This window comes from Telmatherina bonti (genome assembly GCF_933228915.1).
Source record: "Telmatherina bonti genome assembly, chromosome: 16".
Classification (NCBI taxonomy): domain Eukaryota; kingdom Metazoa; phylum Chordata; class Actinopteri; order Atheriniformes; family Telmatherinidae; genus Telmatherina; species Telmatherina bonti.
Window position 1 is genome coordinate 14,781,446 of NC_136614.1, and position 19,503 is coordinate 14,800,948.

The window sequence follows — 19,503 nt, forward strand, 5'->3', positions numbered from 1 at the left end:
GCATGTCCTTTTGATTGATAGGTACCGATCTCCGGCTTCAAGTCAGAAGAACGTAGAACAACTGCGGTTTTTAGCCGGTTAACAACATGACTTAGCTTTAGCTCGCTTACCTCTGTTAGCTGGTTAGGCACCTGTTATCTCTGGGTTAGCTCGGTTAGCTCTTAGCTACAGAAAGCACAAAGTTCGCTCGATGTCAATCATCCACCATGACGGTCACAGCCCCCCTCTCAGTTCCACCTCTTTGCCCATATCTGTATTTTCCGGGTGAGACAACATGCATGCCCCTGCCAAGATGGCGATGGTAGGAACCGCCCAACGAGCTTCAATTCAGCTTTTTAAAAACCTATGGGTGACGTCATGGAGGCTACGTCCATCCCTATATACAGTCTATGGTGTCCATACAGTGATAATTCAAGATCTAATGGCCCAATGACATTTCCACACAGCTATTTGTGTCTGGGAGCTTGTTGAACCAAACAAAGCCATGGTTTGAGCTTAATGCTAGCAACATTACAGCATGTCCACAACCTCAGTTTAGCACAGCAGCATGCTAATACTTGCTAGTTAGAGTTGAAAACACATTGTGGCTAAATTGCAATTTCACTATATAAGCAAATTAAAATTTCCTTAAAGTTTTAAGACCTATCTAATGAATGTCACCCCTATGCCACCGTGCAGCCCAACATGTAAATATGACAAAAAAATTTGCCATATTCACGTGAATACTACTGTATTAATTGTGATAATTGTCAAAAATGTAAACACTAGAAGCACTGTGAGAGTACAGCCCTCCACCTAGACATTACAATTTCTTTACCCATTTATTGGCCTTATTTTTAAGTTACAAGCTGATGGGTATATTATATACCCATCTACAGCAGATTCAAATAGTAAAAATTTAACATTTCTCTATGCAACCTATGTCTGCCTGCACCTAAAAACCAAATTAGAGCATCAGCATCAACTTCTAACTTTGGAGATGAAGCATTCATTCAGTTTGAAAGAACCTCTGCAAGTCCTTGCCTTTTAAATAAAGCCAAGGGCAAGGCCAAGAACCCCAAATGACCCACATCTCACTGCCTTCAGCCTTTAAGGGTGTAACTTCCAGAAACTGGCTAATTGTCTAGTTACAAGTTCCCAAAGTTCAGTCTTTCATTCTCAGTTCTAGCTTAAAACTGAACTTTGAACTAGTTCAAACCAGAAATAGTGAACTATGAACATGAACTAATTTCAAACTGAATGCACTGAACTTTAAACCAGTTCATGGGAAGCATGAACTTGCACAACACTGCAAGCAAGCATGTGTTAAAAAAAAAAAAATAAAAAAAAAAAATCAAGCTTCAAAAAGAAAAAGATATCTCTCCAGAGGAAATGCTGAAGTAAAGTTTGGACAACTGGTTTTTAAAAAAAGATTAGGTTGCTACCAAATGCATTTCCAACTGAACTTTCTATCCATTTGCCATATTTTAAAAGTAAAACCTCCCTTGTGAATGGAAACAATTATTTATCAAAATCAGTAGATTTTTAACCTTTTAACTGGATGAGTTTTGAATGAAGCACATGTAGGTGTGGATGGCAGTGCTGAACAGCTCAAAGTTTAACAGTAAAACAAACTCATATATGTCAACCATCTAATCAAAAGATCCCGTATGGTTTTGTGTCTCACCTTGGATGCTCCTCTTGAAGAAGGCCTTACAGCCTTCACACGACCACACTCCGTAGTGGTAGCCTGAAGCGTAGTCATGACACACTGCACAGTAGTGGAGGTCTGCCTTTCCGCCTGATGATACAACACTCTCCTCGTTCTCCTGGGAGCGCCTCCTCACACTCTTACTAACAGATACTTTTAGTCATGATTTGCCCCCAAAACAACACAAGCAAACAATGGATAAAGAACTAAGAATGAGCCAAAAACTAATGAATATTAGGAAGCAGTGGCCATATGAACAGTGTAAGTACAGATTATACTGCAGCTTCTGTTAAGCACTTACATTTAAGTACATGAAGATTATTTCTTAAAAACTAAAAGTTTATAACTTTAAAGCCATATCTATAGTATTAGGAACACCAAAGTTTAGTATTGCACATAGAAAGTTACATTTCTGTTCATTTTTATAGACAACTAATATTTGACAGTCATGTTAAAAGATGATGATGCTTCCATGATACTTTGCCTAAACCCAAGTTATAGCTGCCTTACTGATGTTTGTGGCCTTAGGTCATCGTTCCTGCACCACACCTACATCAGGAAATTATGCATCATCCTACCTGCTTGGTAAAATGCCATCCCATGGGCTTTGATGTGGCTGGCTGTGCTGGGGCCGGGTCTGAGAGCGGTGCAGGGGTATGGGTGCTCCCACATGGCCATGGCTGGGCCAGAATAAAGACGCACTTAGAGACTGGTGGACAGTGGGACACTCTGAAATGCTGGGACCAGCATAGCTGAAGATAGTGGGACTATAGAAGGGTAGGCTGGTGAAGTCGTGGCCGATGTCCGTGTATGGGGCAGGGATGCAGATGGGCTGACTGGTTTCATGTGACAGACCAGGGGAGGAGGAGTTGAGAACTGGAGTCCTGCCAACTCTACTGGAGTCCACCTCCTGGAGTTGCAGGAGGGGTTGATGCTTCTCTGGAGATGAGGCAGATGCCATCGCAGCAACAGTATCACTACAATTACTACATCATCTGCAGGGACAGGGAGCTTAAGACCGTTATATTATCCCCCGGTGTCGAGTCTACTGCAGTACTTTCATCATCTACAAGCACTGGAGTTTTGCCTGGAAAAAAAGGACACCAGATCCACATCCACAAACTGGGAGAGTTTAACGCTCCTTATGAACTTACATGGTGATTTCCTAAACAAATTAAAAGTCTTTTAGTTTGTTTTGACTATTTTTTTTTTTTGTAATATATCAGTGTTGCAACACATCACAATCATTCCACATGACAGTGAACCCCAGAGAAGGGTTTGTTTAAAACAGAGGAGAGGGATGTCCAGCTTCCAGTCTCATTCCAGCCATGTCTTACTCAAAGAATGGCGGCACATTTTTCCCAGTACAAGATCTGTGGGAGATTTCCACCTGGATGAAAAAGAGAAAAGCAAAATCTTACTACTAAAGTGCTGGGCATGAGCTGCAAAGCTACATTTTTCTTAAGTGACATCAGGTATGTTGTAAGATTTAACACGATTGTACAAATCCAGTTCCAAAAAGGTTGGAAGACAATTCAAAATGGATCGTAAATAAAAATGGAATGAAAAAAATCATATTTTGCAAATGCCAAAGCAATATGTCATTCACAACAAAACAAAAAAGCAGATGTTTAAAGTGAAAGGCAGCAATAAATCCCAAAGTTAAAACAGGGAAACAAACGACTGGAAAAGTATGTGGTACATATAAGAAACATCTGGAGGAATGTGTTGCATCAAGTTAAATAAAAAAAAAAAAACTGTAATAAAAGTATAAAAAGAGCACTTAGAGAGGCAAAGCCTCTGAGGAGTAAAGCTGCACACAAGTTTTATAAATGTGAAAAAAATGACTCACAAAAGTTGTGTAGTAATTTCTAAATGTTTTTAAGGTATAATTGTAGCAACTGAATATCCAACCATCTAAAATACAAAATACTGGCGGATTCAGAGAATCTGGAGACACATCTGGAAGTTAGAGACTCAGACAAAAATCAGCTATGGATGCCTTTAATCTTCAGGCCTTCTTGTGGTGTTTTCGAAAAATGGGCACGATTCTGTCATGAAAACAAATGGTTGTGTGGAAACCCAGATCACTAAACCAACAACAAATGTATGTTAAAGCTGCGTGAAAATAAGAAGCTTACAGAGCATCAAAGGTTGCCATCTTGTCTGGACCACAGCTAACCATTTAAATGAACTGAGGTTGAAATAAGGTCAAATAAAGTGATATTTAAAATGTTTAAATTACAGACATCATCTGTGTGAAGCCAATAAGTCCAATTAGATAAGGTCAATAAGGACAAATAAAAATATACATGTCAGTATGTTAATTTAATCTCTTGTTCAGCATTAATGGTGCTCTCATAAGACCATTACCCAAGTGCATCAATGTATCTCCAAAATAAACAGGTTAAAAAATTTTTAAAAAAAAAAAACCCCCCAAAAAAACCAAGTCTATAATAAAAATAAATATAATAATAAATCACAAATTAAGTAGAAGTGCAACATTTGTGTAAATAAATATTTAATAAAATAAAAATTTATTTGAAATAAATTATAGACAAGAAATAAAAAACAAAAAAACTAATCAATTGAATAAAAGAAAATAAAAATAATAAAAATGCTCACCTTACTTTAAACTTAGTGTTAAAGTAAAACAAACAAAAAAAAAGTTTAGGCAGACAATTTAATTATATAAAATGTCAGGAACATACTTGGGAGCCAATCTTCTAGCAGTCAAATTAAAATTAAATTTATAATAATTAACTATTACTTCTAAATCAAAAGCTGGTTTATGTTACTTTTTAATATTAGAAAATGTTTTAAAATTATGTTTAGATAGCACTGAAACCATTTCATGTTTTATTATCTTTTTTTTAAATTTTTTTTTTTATCCCATCCTCTCTCGGATGATACAAAATAATGAAAAGGAAACATAAATATAAAATGTAGAATTGCCAACAAACAGATTAAAACATGAATTCCCCTCTTTTGTAACAGCCTAGAAAGTAAATAAATGCGTGTTTCAACAAAAAGAAATAGGTTTTCAAAAAAAAACAAAAAAAGGAGGCAAGCAGGGAAAACATACTAGAAAAATACTTAAATACATAAACTAATTATTTATACTGCTTTGCATTGTAGTTTTTACATGTTTGATGAATCCAGTGAAACTGTTAAAACTACCTGCATACAGCGTATCACAAGTCAGTGACCCCCGCCTCTCCGAGAAGTTCTTCCATTTAAACAGGTGTTTAGATCAAATATAAATGTACCATTTATCAACCAAACCACCAATAAAACTTCCTACTTTCAGCACTGAATATGTTCGCTACCATTTTCAGTTACAAACAAGATTAAAAACAATAGTAGAATAAGAAAAAACTGCATTAGTCTGAGTGTCCTTGGCAACAGTCAGGCGACTGTGATGCCTTCCTCCGAGTGCAGCGCTACATTTTTCTTTTAAAAGAAAACAACAAAAAAACGAGAGGAAATAGGGAACGGGATTTATGATGTCCAGAACACAGACAGATGGTAAATCAATGAATGTAGAGAACATTTACATACCAAACCCTTGTGCAGTGTTAGGTCATGTTAGTTTACTCTTATAACAATCTGATACAGCAGAGTTAATCCGTCCTGCATGGCAGGAGTCTGTTCAGTCAAAGCTGGCACACAATGACCCACTGCGAGTCATCGGCTTACTTTTAGGAGATGTGGAACCATTAATCTTGGTAAATAGTTAAGAGAAGCTTTGGTTTTTTTAGGCAAAAAAAAAGTCAAGAATCTGTAAAAGTATCTGACGTGGTGCAGAGCGCTGAAACAAGCAATGGTGAAAATAAACAATAACTAAACTCTGAAACCTGCAAGTCAGCATTAATGGTTTTGATGCCAAAGTACAATCATGAATTCTCATTTTAATCATGGGAAATTAAACTAAATTTTCTTGAACCGCTGTGAAAACATGCTCACATGCAGTCATCTCAAGCCTGAGTATCTTGAACTATTTCTTTTTCAGCTAAATAAAACAAATTATGAAAAATAAAAACACTCATTAGGTTTATTACACTTTTATGCAGTTTGATACATTTCTACATTAATGTGAAATTATTTTCTATCTACAGCTTTAAGTCTGAACACTGACATCACAGCATCGCTGAGCCTTTTTAGCATCTTCACATGTGCGTGGTCTCTATCGATGAGATAAAACGAAGTTAATTGATAATTCTTTCTGATTTTATGTAGAAATAAAGTCAAACATAAAAACTAGAAATAGGCAGAGAATAATAAATAGCTGGAGACATTCATGCAAATGGCTTAATAGCTAAATCTCTGAACAATTCTTAAATTTGCCTGATTGATTAATTCCTAAAAAATACAGTTCAGAAGTGTTCAATGTTTTATTAAAACTGGAAGGAGAGTTGGGAACCATCGTATTCCAGGGAGCAATGCGGGAAATAATCCTGAATGATCGAGATCAGGAACCACCTCAATGTTTGAAATCAAATTGCAGAAAAACAACAGTAGAACTCAGGGCTATGTTTAAATGTGAAAGAGCACTTCCACATGCACAATATGAAGGGAAGTCAAAGAATTAGGACTGAACAGCTGTGTAGCCATAAGAAAACCACTAACTTGTAAGACTAACCGTTGCTGGGGAGCATAAAGACTGGACTTTAGAGGGATGGATGATCATGTGGTCTAAGGAGTCCAGTTTTAGCCCGTTCCAGTGTGGTTTGGTTTAGTTTAGTTTAATTTAGTTTATTTAATCAGATCCCCATGAGCTCCTGCCAAATCAGAGCAGCTACTCTTCCTGGGGTCTCCACAACTTATTACATCATTTGCTTATAAATACATAAACATGCACCCAACAACAACAACAACACATAAACCAAACACAAGAACACTTGCTCCTAGTTCCACACATTACAGCCAACACACAAAAAAATGGTTTTAAAATTGTTATTTTTGCCAAATCCACAAAAATAATTTTTGCTTCTTTTCAAAGCTCACCATATTGTTTTCTAAAATTAAAAAGAAAAAAAAAATCTGGTAATGTATTACATGCCACCATTGCCCTGTCACTTACTGTCTTCTGTTTTAGACTAGTTCTACAGAAAAGCAACAAATGAAACCATTTGCTGACATCTGCCTTGTAAAGTGATTGTGTATGTCTGAGAAAAATCCATCTTCTATGCAAATATTTCTGGTGTTTTGGTCATAACCATTTCATTCATTCATTTTCTGAACCGCTTAATCCAATTCAGGGTTCCTTCCACCATCCAAACACATGCATGTTAGGTTAATTGGTTACTCTAAATTGCCCATAGGAGTGAGTGTGAGTGGCTGTTTGTCTCTGTGTGGCCCTGCGATGGACTGGCGAGCTGTCCAGGGTGTACCCTGCCTGTCGCCCAAAGCCAGCTGGGATAGGCTCCAGCTTCCCCGTCATAACCATTTTTTTATTTTTATTTTTTAATTTAACACATCAGTAAACATTGCATCCAACTTTCTACACTTAACCACAACATTACACCAACACTGGTCTGATAAGGACAATGCAGAACTAATCTTACAGCTTTGTTCTGAGCGACCTGCAGCCTATCAAGGTTACGTTTTGTTGTTCTAGACCAAATCACTGAACTATAGTCTAAATATGGCCAGACTAGTGATGTATCAGTAATTTAATAAGATGACTACATAAATTTCCTGCAAAGTTAAATCACAGCCACACCTCTCCCCGTTTTCTCCAGTATCTCACCAACTTGACAATTCCACATCATTTGACCATCCACAATTACCCCCAATAGATTCACATTTGACACTTGTTCAATTAATACCACATTCATTGTTAAGCATAGCTTAGGATCTTCCCTCAACACATTTTTTAACCCAAAACAATACTTTTAGTTTGGGAGTCTCAGAACAGGACGAGTGATGGATGAATTGATGCAACCATCATGCCTGGTGTATAAGCCTGTGGAGGAGTTCAGCAACTTTGAGTCAAAAGAATGAAGTCAGCTGATACCTAAATGTACTGAATGATCACATTATTCAATCAATGGATTTTTTTCTTCCCTGATGGCTCAGCGATATTCCAAGATGACAATGCCGAGATTCATGGGGCTCAGATTGTTAAAGAGTGGTTCAGGAAGCATGAAATGTCATTTTCTCAGATGGATGGGCCACCACACCAACCACATCTGAACCTCATTGAGAATCTCTGCAATGTGCTGCTTTGAGCCATAGTTGGACTTTCCCATCACTGATTCAAGACCGTGGTGGAAAATTAATGCTGCACTGGATGTTAGCACACAAAGGTTTACTGAAACACCACCGCAGTGAATGCTGCTGTTAAAGCTAAAGGCATTTGTGAGGAAGATGCAGGCATCCCCTCACTAATCAGGTGCTGTTTTGTCACTCGGACATGTACATATCCCTTTATTTCTTTGTTTCTGTTGATGTATTTGTTCACTAAAGATGGATCCTATTTAGTTGAACGATGCATTAATTTGGTTTGTTTTCTGTATATGTTTTGGTTGGCTTCTAACCTCTCTCTCTCTCTCTCTGAGGTGATCTTGGAGATCAGCAGTGTCATGGAGGCGCGCCCATGAATGTTGCTGACAAGGGCCTGGTGTGCTTAATTAGTTGGTTGGCACAAACCAAATGGCCTGAGGAGAGGGGGGGGAGATTGGGGAAGAAGTAGTTAATCTTTATTTGTGTTGATTAGTATTTCTTGTTTTGATTATTAAAGTAAAAGGATAAGGTGTGAGGTAACTTAGTCTTTTTCTAGTGGTGTTTAGAGTTAAGCTGTATTGTATGTTTTTAAGATTTATACTTGTGACAACGCCCCTGTGTTGGGCATTAATGAATATGGTTCTCACCTATATATACTGGTGGAGGAATGTGAATTGAAAAAACAAAAGGGGGAAAGGTGTCTGTGCATGTGAAACTGAAAAGAAATCTAAGTAAAAAGAAACCGAGCTCTGCCAATTTTGGAGTCCCGTGGTTCTTCCTCCTCTTCTTCCTTTGGCTGTGCACCTGAGGGGACGTCGCCATTCTGCACTCCCTAAGGTTAAAACCTTACAGCATTCTAACAAAATATCAGTGAGTGACCTTTTACTTTTTGTTCTAGTGGTTACTTTTTTATTGGCCAGGCAGTGTGTATGATGCAGTCTTTAATGCACCGGAGTTCAGTACCATGAATATTTATTACCAGGAAGTCACATAAGGATTAAACAAAGTGCAAGTTGTTTAATCTGTTTATACCACGGTTCCACACAGGAAATATTTTATAACTAATGTTTATTTCTTCTTTATGCCATGGTCAGTGATAATTCTAATGACAACTGGTGTGCAATATTTTAGTATAAACGCACACGTTGTTCGGCGAGTTAAATCACTGTAATATCCCTTCTTTATGGGGCGTCACCATAGCAACGCAATAATCAGCTAATTCAGATAAGCTGTGTTTTAACAGGTGAATGAGAGAAACGAGCGTTTAGCATAAAAAGTACATCGAGGTCAACATGAAATAGTTCCTACACTTGAGCATATTTAGCAAGTGTTGCAAAAAGAAAAACAAAACAACAAACTTGTTATAAAATGTTTATAATGTGGGACCATGGTGTAAGCGGATTAAACAACTCGGATCCGTGCATTAGATGGTTATAATGCACGGCGTGTTGGGCATTATAACCGTCTAATGCACGGCTCCTCGTTGTTTAATCCTTACTTTCACAACATGTTAAATATGCTAAAGTAAAGGAACTAGTTTATGTTGGCCTCGATCTAGTTTTTATGCTAAACTACTGTTGTCAAGCTACAGCATGTTTATCTCATTTATCTGTCAAAAGCCAGTTGATCTGACCCAGTTAATGCATTGCTATGGTAACGCCCATAACCCAGGTAAAACAATGCTAAATGAAATCTTTGATAATATAAGGATGGAGATGGAGTGATGCAACAGTGATTTAACTTATTGAACTACGTGTATGTATATACAACAAAAAAAGAAAAAAAAAAAAGGCATTAAAATTCTCACTCATGATATAAATCTTAATATTTAATGATGTTGCATAAAAAGTATTCTTTTATTTCAATGTGAATATTTAGATGATTTTTTTTTTTTTTTTACAACTTTAAATCTTCCAACTGCACCGATCCTGATGTTCTACAAATATTAACAGCAGCCTGTAAAGCTTACCAACCCTGGGAGGAATGGTTTTACAGCAATCTTCAGTAGGTTTATCATTTCCTTCCCAACATGTGGGCTGATGAAAAGCCAGGAAATCAAAGAGTTTAAGGTATTCTCCGTTTGAAGTTTAATTACACTGCCTGCTGGCTCATCTGTTTCCACTGATACGTGGAGAATGATTGATGATTAAAAAGAAAAATTACAGCATAACAGATAGAATTTCAACATAAAACCCAGGTAAAACAATGCTAAATGAAATCTTTGATAATATAAGGATGGAGACAAATGCCTGTTCACATGTCTCCAGTGACCTTGTGTCTGCAGACGATAATTTTCCTCTAAGACAAAAAAAAAAAGTTACTTTAAAAAAGTTTGTTACAAGGATTTGGTCTTTTAAATTACAGCCTTGGACAATAAAAACAGATGTGAATGAGTTTTTGTTTGAAGCTTTGACCTTGCATTCAGGCTACCTCATTGTCATGCTCGGCAGAAGCTGGCAAATCACTGTGGGAGAAAACCTCCCTTCTCCTGCACAATTATGCTCATCCTGCCGCTAATATCAACCCACAGACCACTTTTGAATGAAGAAATAATTGATAATAATAGCTGGACTATAAAGTTTTAGGTCTCTCTTTTTGTTTTTTTTTAAAGTCTTCCATTATTAAAGATGCAGCAACGTTAAGAACAAAAAAAATCTCAAATTTACAGGTGATTTATCTTATCTCAAAGAAACAAGTGCAGTATGTCTCAATTATCTAGAGTTCAGAGAAAATCCTCTACAAAGGAAACAATACTTTGTTTCTTCAGGTTTATTGTGTTTAAGTGACAGTAACTTAATCTTTTAGACACTTCAGGCCACAACAAATGACGTTTCGATTTGACTCAGTAAGAAACTTTATGAACAGCGTGCGCAAACTATTTCATTGTGTTTGGTGGTTTTGCATGTCTTCTGGCATGTCGGTGATCACCGAGGACATGATCGTTGACAATAATTGGGATCATAATGCAGAATCCTATTTATGATTAACTCAATATTTAAAAATAAAAATAATTTTGAAAAAACAGAAAAAAACACACAAACAAAAAAATGTGGATATTTTAAAAAAAAAAAAAAGGACAATTCGGACACCCTGATGAATCAGAGTTTAGTACATTAGTGCTGGACAAACATCCTCACGTCAAGCATGCAGTCTATACCCTACATAGAATCAAAGCTTAATGGAGTCAAATCAGTAGCAACAAGAAAGAACAGTTTCTGGCCATTAGTTGGATCACACTAAAGTTCAAGGCCGTGCAGTTTTCCCATCGTCAGATCTCCCCGCCTCCTCATGCGGAAGCAGATGAAAAGCAGCTGAACGGAAAGAAATCGTCCATCTTATACAGTAAGGGTGCAGAATTGAGGATGGGAGGGGAGGACAGAGCCAAACAATGTGAAAAAAATAGATAAATAAAAGCATTGCTTTGAGTTTTCCAGCTCCAACGCAGCTGCAAAGCCTTTTGCATTTATTTGGTCTCAGATTTGCGGGTACAATCCCGCAGACGGGAGCTCATCCAACTTGTCATGAAGACCACGGTTGGTGATGGTTCATGCAGCATCACACAAACTGCTTTAATGGTTTCTTTTACACACCCAGGGGGGCAAATCTCTGAAATCATTGTCAATTTTATTCACTCAAAACCAACACAAATCTTGGCATTACAAGATTCTGAGATGAGGCTTGTGGTTGACCCTTTTCAGCACTTGTAGTTCTAAAAGGCAGGAACAACGACCACAGCTGGAGCAGCGGCGCACAACAGACAAGTGATCTGGATCAAATCTGCCTCGTTCAAATATCAGAAACAGTGGAGAGAAACATTCTCACCCTGGTAACTCAACTGAAAGAAAAACAGCAGAAAAATGACTTTTCTTCACAAGCACTACTGTCTTGTTTATGTTATCGGTTTCTCTCCTGGAAGTGGCCCTTCACAGGCAGCAAATAAAACTTAAGATTCTGTATTTGTGCATCAAGAAAATCTGAGAGAACTACAGATCATGACCTAAAGCAGCTCTAAGTGTACACTTAGGAAAGAGTAAACATCACCTTCTTTCCTCCATGCTGAACAGCAGTGGAGGAAAAAAAATTACATTTATTGAAATACTGAAGCAAGTTTACAACTATTTGTGCTTTACTTTGGTATTTTTACTCTACTGTTCATCTTCAGTGCTATTCAGAGGAATTACTGTGCTTTGATGCAACAGGTCCATGCAGATCATATCTAATATTTTATGCTATTTTATGATTCATTTAAATGTATGTGTTATATATTTATTTATCTAATATAGCTTATGAGAATTACTGCATCGCCCTTCCTGCTGCTGTGATGTGAATTTCCTCTGTTTTTGAAAGGAAGAAAGTACCAATGTAACTAAACTGTCTGTTGTGAATAGACTATAAAGGAAATATAGAGTTATAGCTACAACCATAAAGTATGGTAAATATTCTACAAGCCAAATTCACCAGTTACACAAATTCAAGCACAAAGTGCTTTTAAGTTTTCCCTTTTCATACACAGCCTGACAAAAATCTGTGGAAATGCGGGTTGATTTTAACATGTGGACAGAGGAATCAACAGACTTTCCAACAGGCAGACGGCTGATCTACCTCGGTGCCACATCTCTGCACATCTTCTCTCATGTCTGATTTTCAGATGATTTTCATAATCATTTAATGATAATTGTTGTGGTTATTTTGAATTAGCTCGTCCATGAAAGACAAAAGAAATAAATTCTTGTTTTCCAGCAGAACAAGTTCAACGTGGGAAACTTTAAAGAACATAAAAACACTTAGTCAGTTTACAATTATTTATAAAATAGAAACAGAAATACCTCATATTTTTACTATACATGCCTTTTTACCCCCTAATCAATCATTAAAGAAACAGGAATGCCTTAAACCAAAGAATAAACTGCAACAAAAAGGACTCTTAAATTACCTTAATGCAGCATTGAACATCATTTAGAAAACACAGTTAAATTCCTGCATCGACACCTCAAATCACTGCTTATATCATGAACCTCCAGAAATGTCAGAAGCAACTAGTTAATCAGTAAGATGGATGATTGACAGAGGCAGAAGGAAGCTCTGTCTTATCCCAACAGCTGGCTTGATAGCAGCCGCTTGTTTACACATGATAAGTGCTTTTTGAAGTGTTCACATGAAACTTGTTTCCATTTCAAAAACAAGATTCTCAAAACGCACCAGGAATTTATTCCTAGAGACACACAAGAACGATCAATGATCCACAGAGAAAACAAGGATAAAAGGAAATTTACTGCGTTATTTTTGCACACAGAAATTCTACAACTCAGCATAATGTAAATGGGTTTTAAGGGATACTTAAATTCAGATGCTCTAAAAGGCCCAGTGATTTAACAGCATGTTTATTTTGCTGGAGTTTGCTCTGCTACCTGTCTCACAGGCCGGATCTGATCCGATCTGCAGGCCTTCAGCGTGAAGCCTGAATGTTTGACCTAAAAGCTTCAAATCCGTCACAGTTCAGACTTTTAAATAAAGCGCAAGTCTCTGGCCGTAACCCGGATCACTTGGTGAACGTGGGACTGGACCTACCTGTTGCTCCTGAAGCAGCAGCTGCAGCAGAAAGTTGTCAGCTGGACAGAAGGGAGTCCACGCGGAGAAACACCGCGCGCGTCACGCAGCCGCGACCCGCAGAAAGTCCGAGCGACGACTGAAGCTCAGTCTGTCACACCGAGCTGATAAAATAAAGGACGAGTTTCAGCTCAGAGATCAGCTGTTAAGGGGAAATAAACGGTGCCAAGCCACACGAAGTGAGGCGCCCACATCCGGTTTACTCTTTCAAAATAAAACGATTCCGTTTCAGCTAATTTCAACAGGAAAATCCCCAATGATAACATTTATTGCACCGAAGTAGTTTAGACGTTTTACATACCAAAGTCTCCACCACAACATAAAAAAATTTATATAATTCTATGTAATTATTTTTTAAATGATGGATTTTTCATTTAAGTATACGCTTTATATTTTGTTTGTAAAACACGCAGCATGCATATATATCCATCCATCCATCCATCTTCTGCCGCTTATCTGGGGTCGGGTCGCAGGGGCAGCAGCCTAAGCAGGAAAACCCAGACTTCCCTCTCCCCAGCCATATTTGCCAACTCTGCAGGGGTGATTCCAAGGCGTTCCAAGGCCAGCCAAGAGATATAATCCTGGGGTCTCCTCCCAGAGGGACGTGCCTGGAACACCTCACCAGGGAGGCGTCCAGGAGGCATCCTAACCAGATGCCCGAGCCACCTCAACTGGTTCCTCTCGATGTGGAGGAGCAGCGGCTCTACTCTGAGCCCCTCCTGGATGACCGAGCTCCTCACCCTATCTCTAAGGGAGAGCCCGGCCACCCTGCGGAGGAAACCCATTTCAGCCGCCTGTATACAAGATCTCGTTCTTTTGGTCTTGACCCACAGTTCATGACCATAGGTGAGGGTAGGAACATAGAACGACTGGTAAATCGAGAGCTTTGCTTTCTGGCTCAGCTCCTTCTTCACCACGACAGACCGGCACAGAGTCCGCATTACTGCAGACGCTGCACCATCTGTCTGTCAATCTCACGCTCCATTCTTCCCTCACTCTTGAACAAGACCCCGAGATATTTAAACTCCTCCACTTGAGGCAGGACCTCACTCCCGACCCGGAGAGGGCAATCCACCCTATGGTCTCAGATTTGGAGGTGCTGATTCCCATCCCAGCCGCTTCACACTCGGCCACAAATCGCTCAAGTGAGAGTTGGAGATCACGACCAGATGAAGCCAACAGGACCACGTCATCTGCAAAAAGCAGGGACCCAATCCTGAGGTCACCAAGCCGGATCCCCTCAACACCTCGGCTGCACCTAGAAATTCTGTCCATATAAGTTATGAACAGAATCGGCGATAAAGGGCAGCCTTGGCGGAGTCCAACCCTCACCGGAAACAAATCAGACTTACTACATGCATATATATATATATATATATAATAAACCAAAGGCAATTACTGTATTATTTACCTTGTCTTGTTATAATGCAATAATCTAATAATAGCCTCCAATAACTGGCAACAGTGCTTCGTACGGCAGCAGCCAGGAGGACAACAGCAGAACAGCTAAACATAGGCTTGAGCTTTGAAACCCATTCACCAACTGACTGGTATCTGACTGGAACTTTGAACAGTTCAGCCCAATTCACAAAGACTCTACTCCACAACCCACAGAGCCCAAAATGATCCTGAGCCCAAATCCACTGATGATCTTTGCCCACATCCTTACTGGTCTGAGCTGTTTTGTCAGAATGATGAAGCCTCTGTCAGTACCAGGCTTTTGGTCATGAAGTTCTGATTTTCCTGTCAGTTGACATTGTAGTAATGGTTTGTCCTGTAATATTTTGGCTACTTATTGAGGTTTCTTGTTGTTAATTGATGTGTAAAATCAGAATGAAAACAGAACTAAAGATTAGTTTACCAGAAGGCGTTATCTTTTCAGTAACTCAGGTTACTGAGTCAGGTCAGGTTACTCAGGTTTACAACAAGTGATTTACAGGTAGTTTAATCTGTTGCAGCAGCCCTGCTGTTCTTATAGCATACAAAGAACACAATTTCTTTCCTTGGTCTCACACGAAATGTTCTACTTTTTATTTAATTGTCAGGTTTATTTATTATTAAGTTCAATAGGTCAAAACTAGCCCAGCATTTGACTTTGGTGTATAATTTCCTTTGAATTGGAAGAGCTAGTTGAGCAGCAACAACAATTTAGTGATTAATTTTCTCACAGATGGATGATCAATCTGCAGGGTGTGATGGTCTTCTTTTTCACACGTGGCACCAAACTATCTTTATTAAATGATTAATCAAGTAAATGATTCAATTCAGTTTTATTTTTATGCACCACTTCATAACAAAGGCATCTTAGGGCACTTTGTGGTCACAATTCACTTTAGTCCAATTATCAACCAAAAATCCACATTTTTTCAATTTATCATCAACCATAATCAGCTATCTAAGGAAAAAAAAAACCTCATTTCTAATCCTGAGCAGCAGATGATAGTCATAAGAAAAAGTAATAGAGGAAAAAAGCTGTAAAGCTGAGTTTTTATTCGATTCTCTTGTAATTTGCTTTGTGATTTTATTGTGAAGGAAATCATAATGTTTCCGTTTCTTTCTCACCAATAATGGGAACTCGACAGACATAAACCAAAGACGTCAGAATAAACCACACCTTCCTGGTTAATGTGTCATCGCCTCCCAGTACAAGTTTTTATCCCAACTGCAGCTAATCAGTCAACTTTTATCAGTTCCATACAGAAACCTCTAGAGACATGATTGACTGTTTGTTTGTTTGTTTGTTTGTTTGTTTGTTTGGATGTCTTTATTGTCATTAAAGGACTAAAGTCACATTTCTAATGTGACAAATTCATATTCATATCCTGACATCTTACACATGCAGGATTTATTTTCAGTTTCCTGAGTTTGTTGCTGCAGAGGGACTATCCTTTCCTATTATTATACCAGGAGAGGATAAGTGTAAAGAAAGTATTTTCCCTGTCACTGAAGCTATAGAAGAACCAAGAAGATGGTTTGCAGCGCCTCTTCCACTCCAAAATAAAGACCAGCACATTTCTAATAGCTGGTTTGTAGGTAGAACACTGTAACTGGGACTAAGTGTCTGCTTATGCTACAGTTTCTTTTAACAATGCACCGTCCTTTGCAGGGTATATTTGGCTGAATATGGGTCTTGATTTGTCCAACATTAAATACTTGCACTCAGCACGGAAGTCTGGCCTCATTAACACAATGCCCAGAGAGGAAATCACTGATGAATCTGAAGCCAAGTTTGAAACACAGAAAACAAACAATGCCACAGAGGCTTCATTATTTTGTGCGCAATGATGTGCACACACACGTTGCTCACTTATTGCTGTTGCATAATAAAAGTTCCAGGGAACGTCTTCATGAACTCATCTTCTATTTATATAACAAGGAATTCACACAAACATTGGCAAACACTGATGAAAAAGATAAAAAGACAATAATTAGATGTAGTTTTAATAGATTTTTTTTGTTGTTGTTGTTTTTTTTTTTTTTTTTAATGAACTGAATCAATGTTTGGTGTTTTACCCAACATAAATGTGCACATTTGATGTATTTTGCTGGACTGTGTTTTAATCAGCAGAGAATATCTTGTCCATGTCCATTCATTGCAGTGCAGGGTTGCAAGGTGCTGGAGCATAAACCAGCTGCTGCTGGACAAGAGGAAGGGTACAACCTGGACAGGTTAGCAGTCCATCACAGGTCCAACACAGGCATAGAAACATCACTCTCACTCCCACAAACAACTTAGGGGCACCATCGATCCAAACATGCATGTTTCTGGACTGTGGGAAGCAGTTCAGCTCTAAAAATTTTTTATTTGATTTAATTTTCCTTTTATTATCTCCTAATACACGTGCGGATACGTGTGGGTGGGTTAGACACAGACTTTTCTTCTGAATTTCAGAATAACTTGTTTGTGGTTTTTAAATCCCCTTTTTCTGGGAGCTGAATTTCCTTCAGTAAACTGGACTAGCACAATGTTTTTTGCCATCTTCTAAGTCGTTAGAATGGTTGCTGCATGAAGGAAATGGAAAAAAATAAAATGAAAGCATTTAAATGTAATTATAAAGTCACCACTCCTGTGGATTGTTTCGCCCAGACAGCAGTCCAAAGGACGTCCTGCTTACAAGTACATCTCAACATCTGGGAAGGAAAACCTGAACAAATTCAAACAAGCCTTTATTTTTATTTTGCTTGTTTGGTACTTCAGTAGGTTTAAATAATATTAAAAATATCTACCAGCTGTTTAAGAGTCTGTGAATCTTGTGTTAGGAAGATGTTGAGCTTTCTGGTGGTTCTGCAGCTTTGGATCCAACAATGTCTAGAATGTGTCTTTTATCCTGCCTGTTTATTTGTTTATGAGGACATGTTTTTCTTTTCCCCCAATAAACGAGTAAATATCTGCTTTCTTTTTGGGCAGCTGTAGCTCAGGAGGAAGAGCAGTTGTCCTTCAACTGGTAAGTTGGGGGATCAATTCCAGGCTTCCCCTGAAATGCCAAAGTGCCCTAGGGCAAGACACTGAACCCAAAACTGCCCCCCAATGTGCCTATCGGGGTGTGTGTGTGTGTGTGTGTGTGAATGTGACAAGTAGTGTAAAGCACTTAGAGTGTTCTGTATGACTAGAAGAGCACTATAGAAGTACAAGTCCATTTACTTTCTGGAAAATAAAAAAAACCAGATAAAATGTGTATCTTATGCTTTCCTTAAACAAATACTTACCGTACCTTAAAATAAATTGTATTCTTTGCTATTCAGTCAGAGAGAAAAAAAATCAACACAAAGAAAATAAACAAATTTCAAGCTTTACTGAAAACTGTACAAAGACAGGATACAATGTAACATCATTACAACTAAGATTTTATTGAAGCATTTAATAGGATTTATCATTTTTAGGCAATAATAACAAACAAAAGACAGAAAACAACTTGCAATATTAATATGAATTGTCAGTATCAGATGTGAAAAAGTATTTACAAAGGACCTACATATCACAGTGTTTTGAGCCACATGATTAATTTATTACATAAAAATATTTTCAAATATAAAATTTCAAACAATTTTCAAATTTAGTGATTCACGATTTGCTTAATAAAATCATTTAATGACAATTCATTAAGTTCTGATTATTTTCTGTATTTAAAAAAAACACATTTTAGACACATTTTATGTGTATATATATATATATATATATATATATATATATATATATATATATATGTGTGTATATATGTGTGTATATATATGTGTATATGTATATATGTGTGTATATATATGTGTATATATATATATGTGTGTATATATATGTGTATATATATGTGTATATGTATGTATGTATGTATATATATATATATATATATGTATAATATGTATATATATATATATATATATATATATATATATATATATATATATATATATGTATGTATAGACAGACATTTACATCTTATACTTCTTCCTGGTGGAAATTTGAGTTTGAACTTGTTTGAACTTCTTATCTGGAAGTCTCCTTGGCTGTAGCGCATTGTGGGCAATAAACTAAAAAATCTTCCTAACAGAAAGATTTCTGCATGTGGTTTATTATAAATTTCATTCTGCATGTGGTTTATTATAAATTTCATGTAAAAGAAGAAAAGCCCAAGCAGATGTAATATAAAGCACAAGGCTGATTTATTATGGTGGTTGTAGTGCTTGGAATGCTTTCTCCAGATTCAATTCCCCCTCTACACCTGCTCTCCCAGGAGTAAGAGGTACAGAGTGTGTGTGGGATAAAAAAGTGCACTAGCACTTGCAATTTTCTTTGGAGGAAGGAAAAAAAAAAAACCTTTCCCTGTCATGGACCACTACCACACCTGCCAAGATAATCACTCAGAATTATGATGCACTCATTTCTCACCTCTCAAAATCCAATTTTAGTGATTACATTTTGTGACTGTGAACTCTATCAGTGCAGCAGAAGCTCATTTGACAGTACCAGGTAATGGATTACAGTC

General features: G+C 37.6%; 1 protein-coding gene across 1 annotated transcript; it reads right to left on the reverse strand.

Moving 5' to 3' along the window:
• Positions 1-1,631: 1,631 nt before the first annotated feature.
• On the reverse strand, positions 1,632-13,622 carry LOC306767654 (estrogen receptor beta-like; the record flags this gene model as incomplete). Its single annotated transcript, XM_079255728.1, has 3 exons — positions 13,487-13,622; positions 2,269-3,080; positions 1,632-1,833 (listed from the first exon to the last, which is right to left on the reverse strand). Exons 2-3 carry the CDS (start codon positions 2,649-2,651, stop codon positions 1,632-1,634), a joined length of 585 nt encoding a protein of 194 aa, XP_079111854.1. The 5' UTR covers positions 2,652-3,080; positions 13,487-13,622.
• Positions 13,623-19,503: the final 5,881 nt, after the last annotated feature.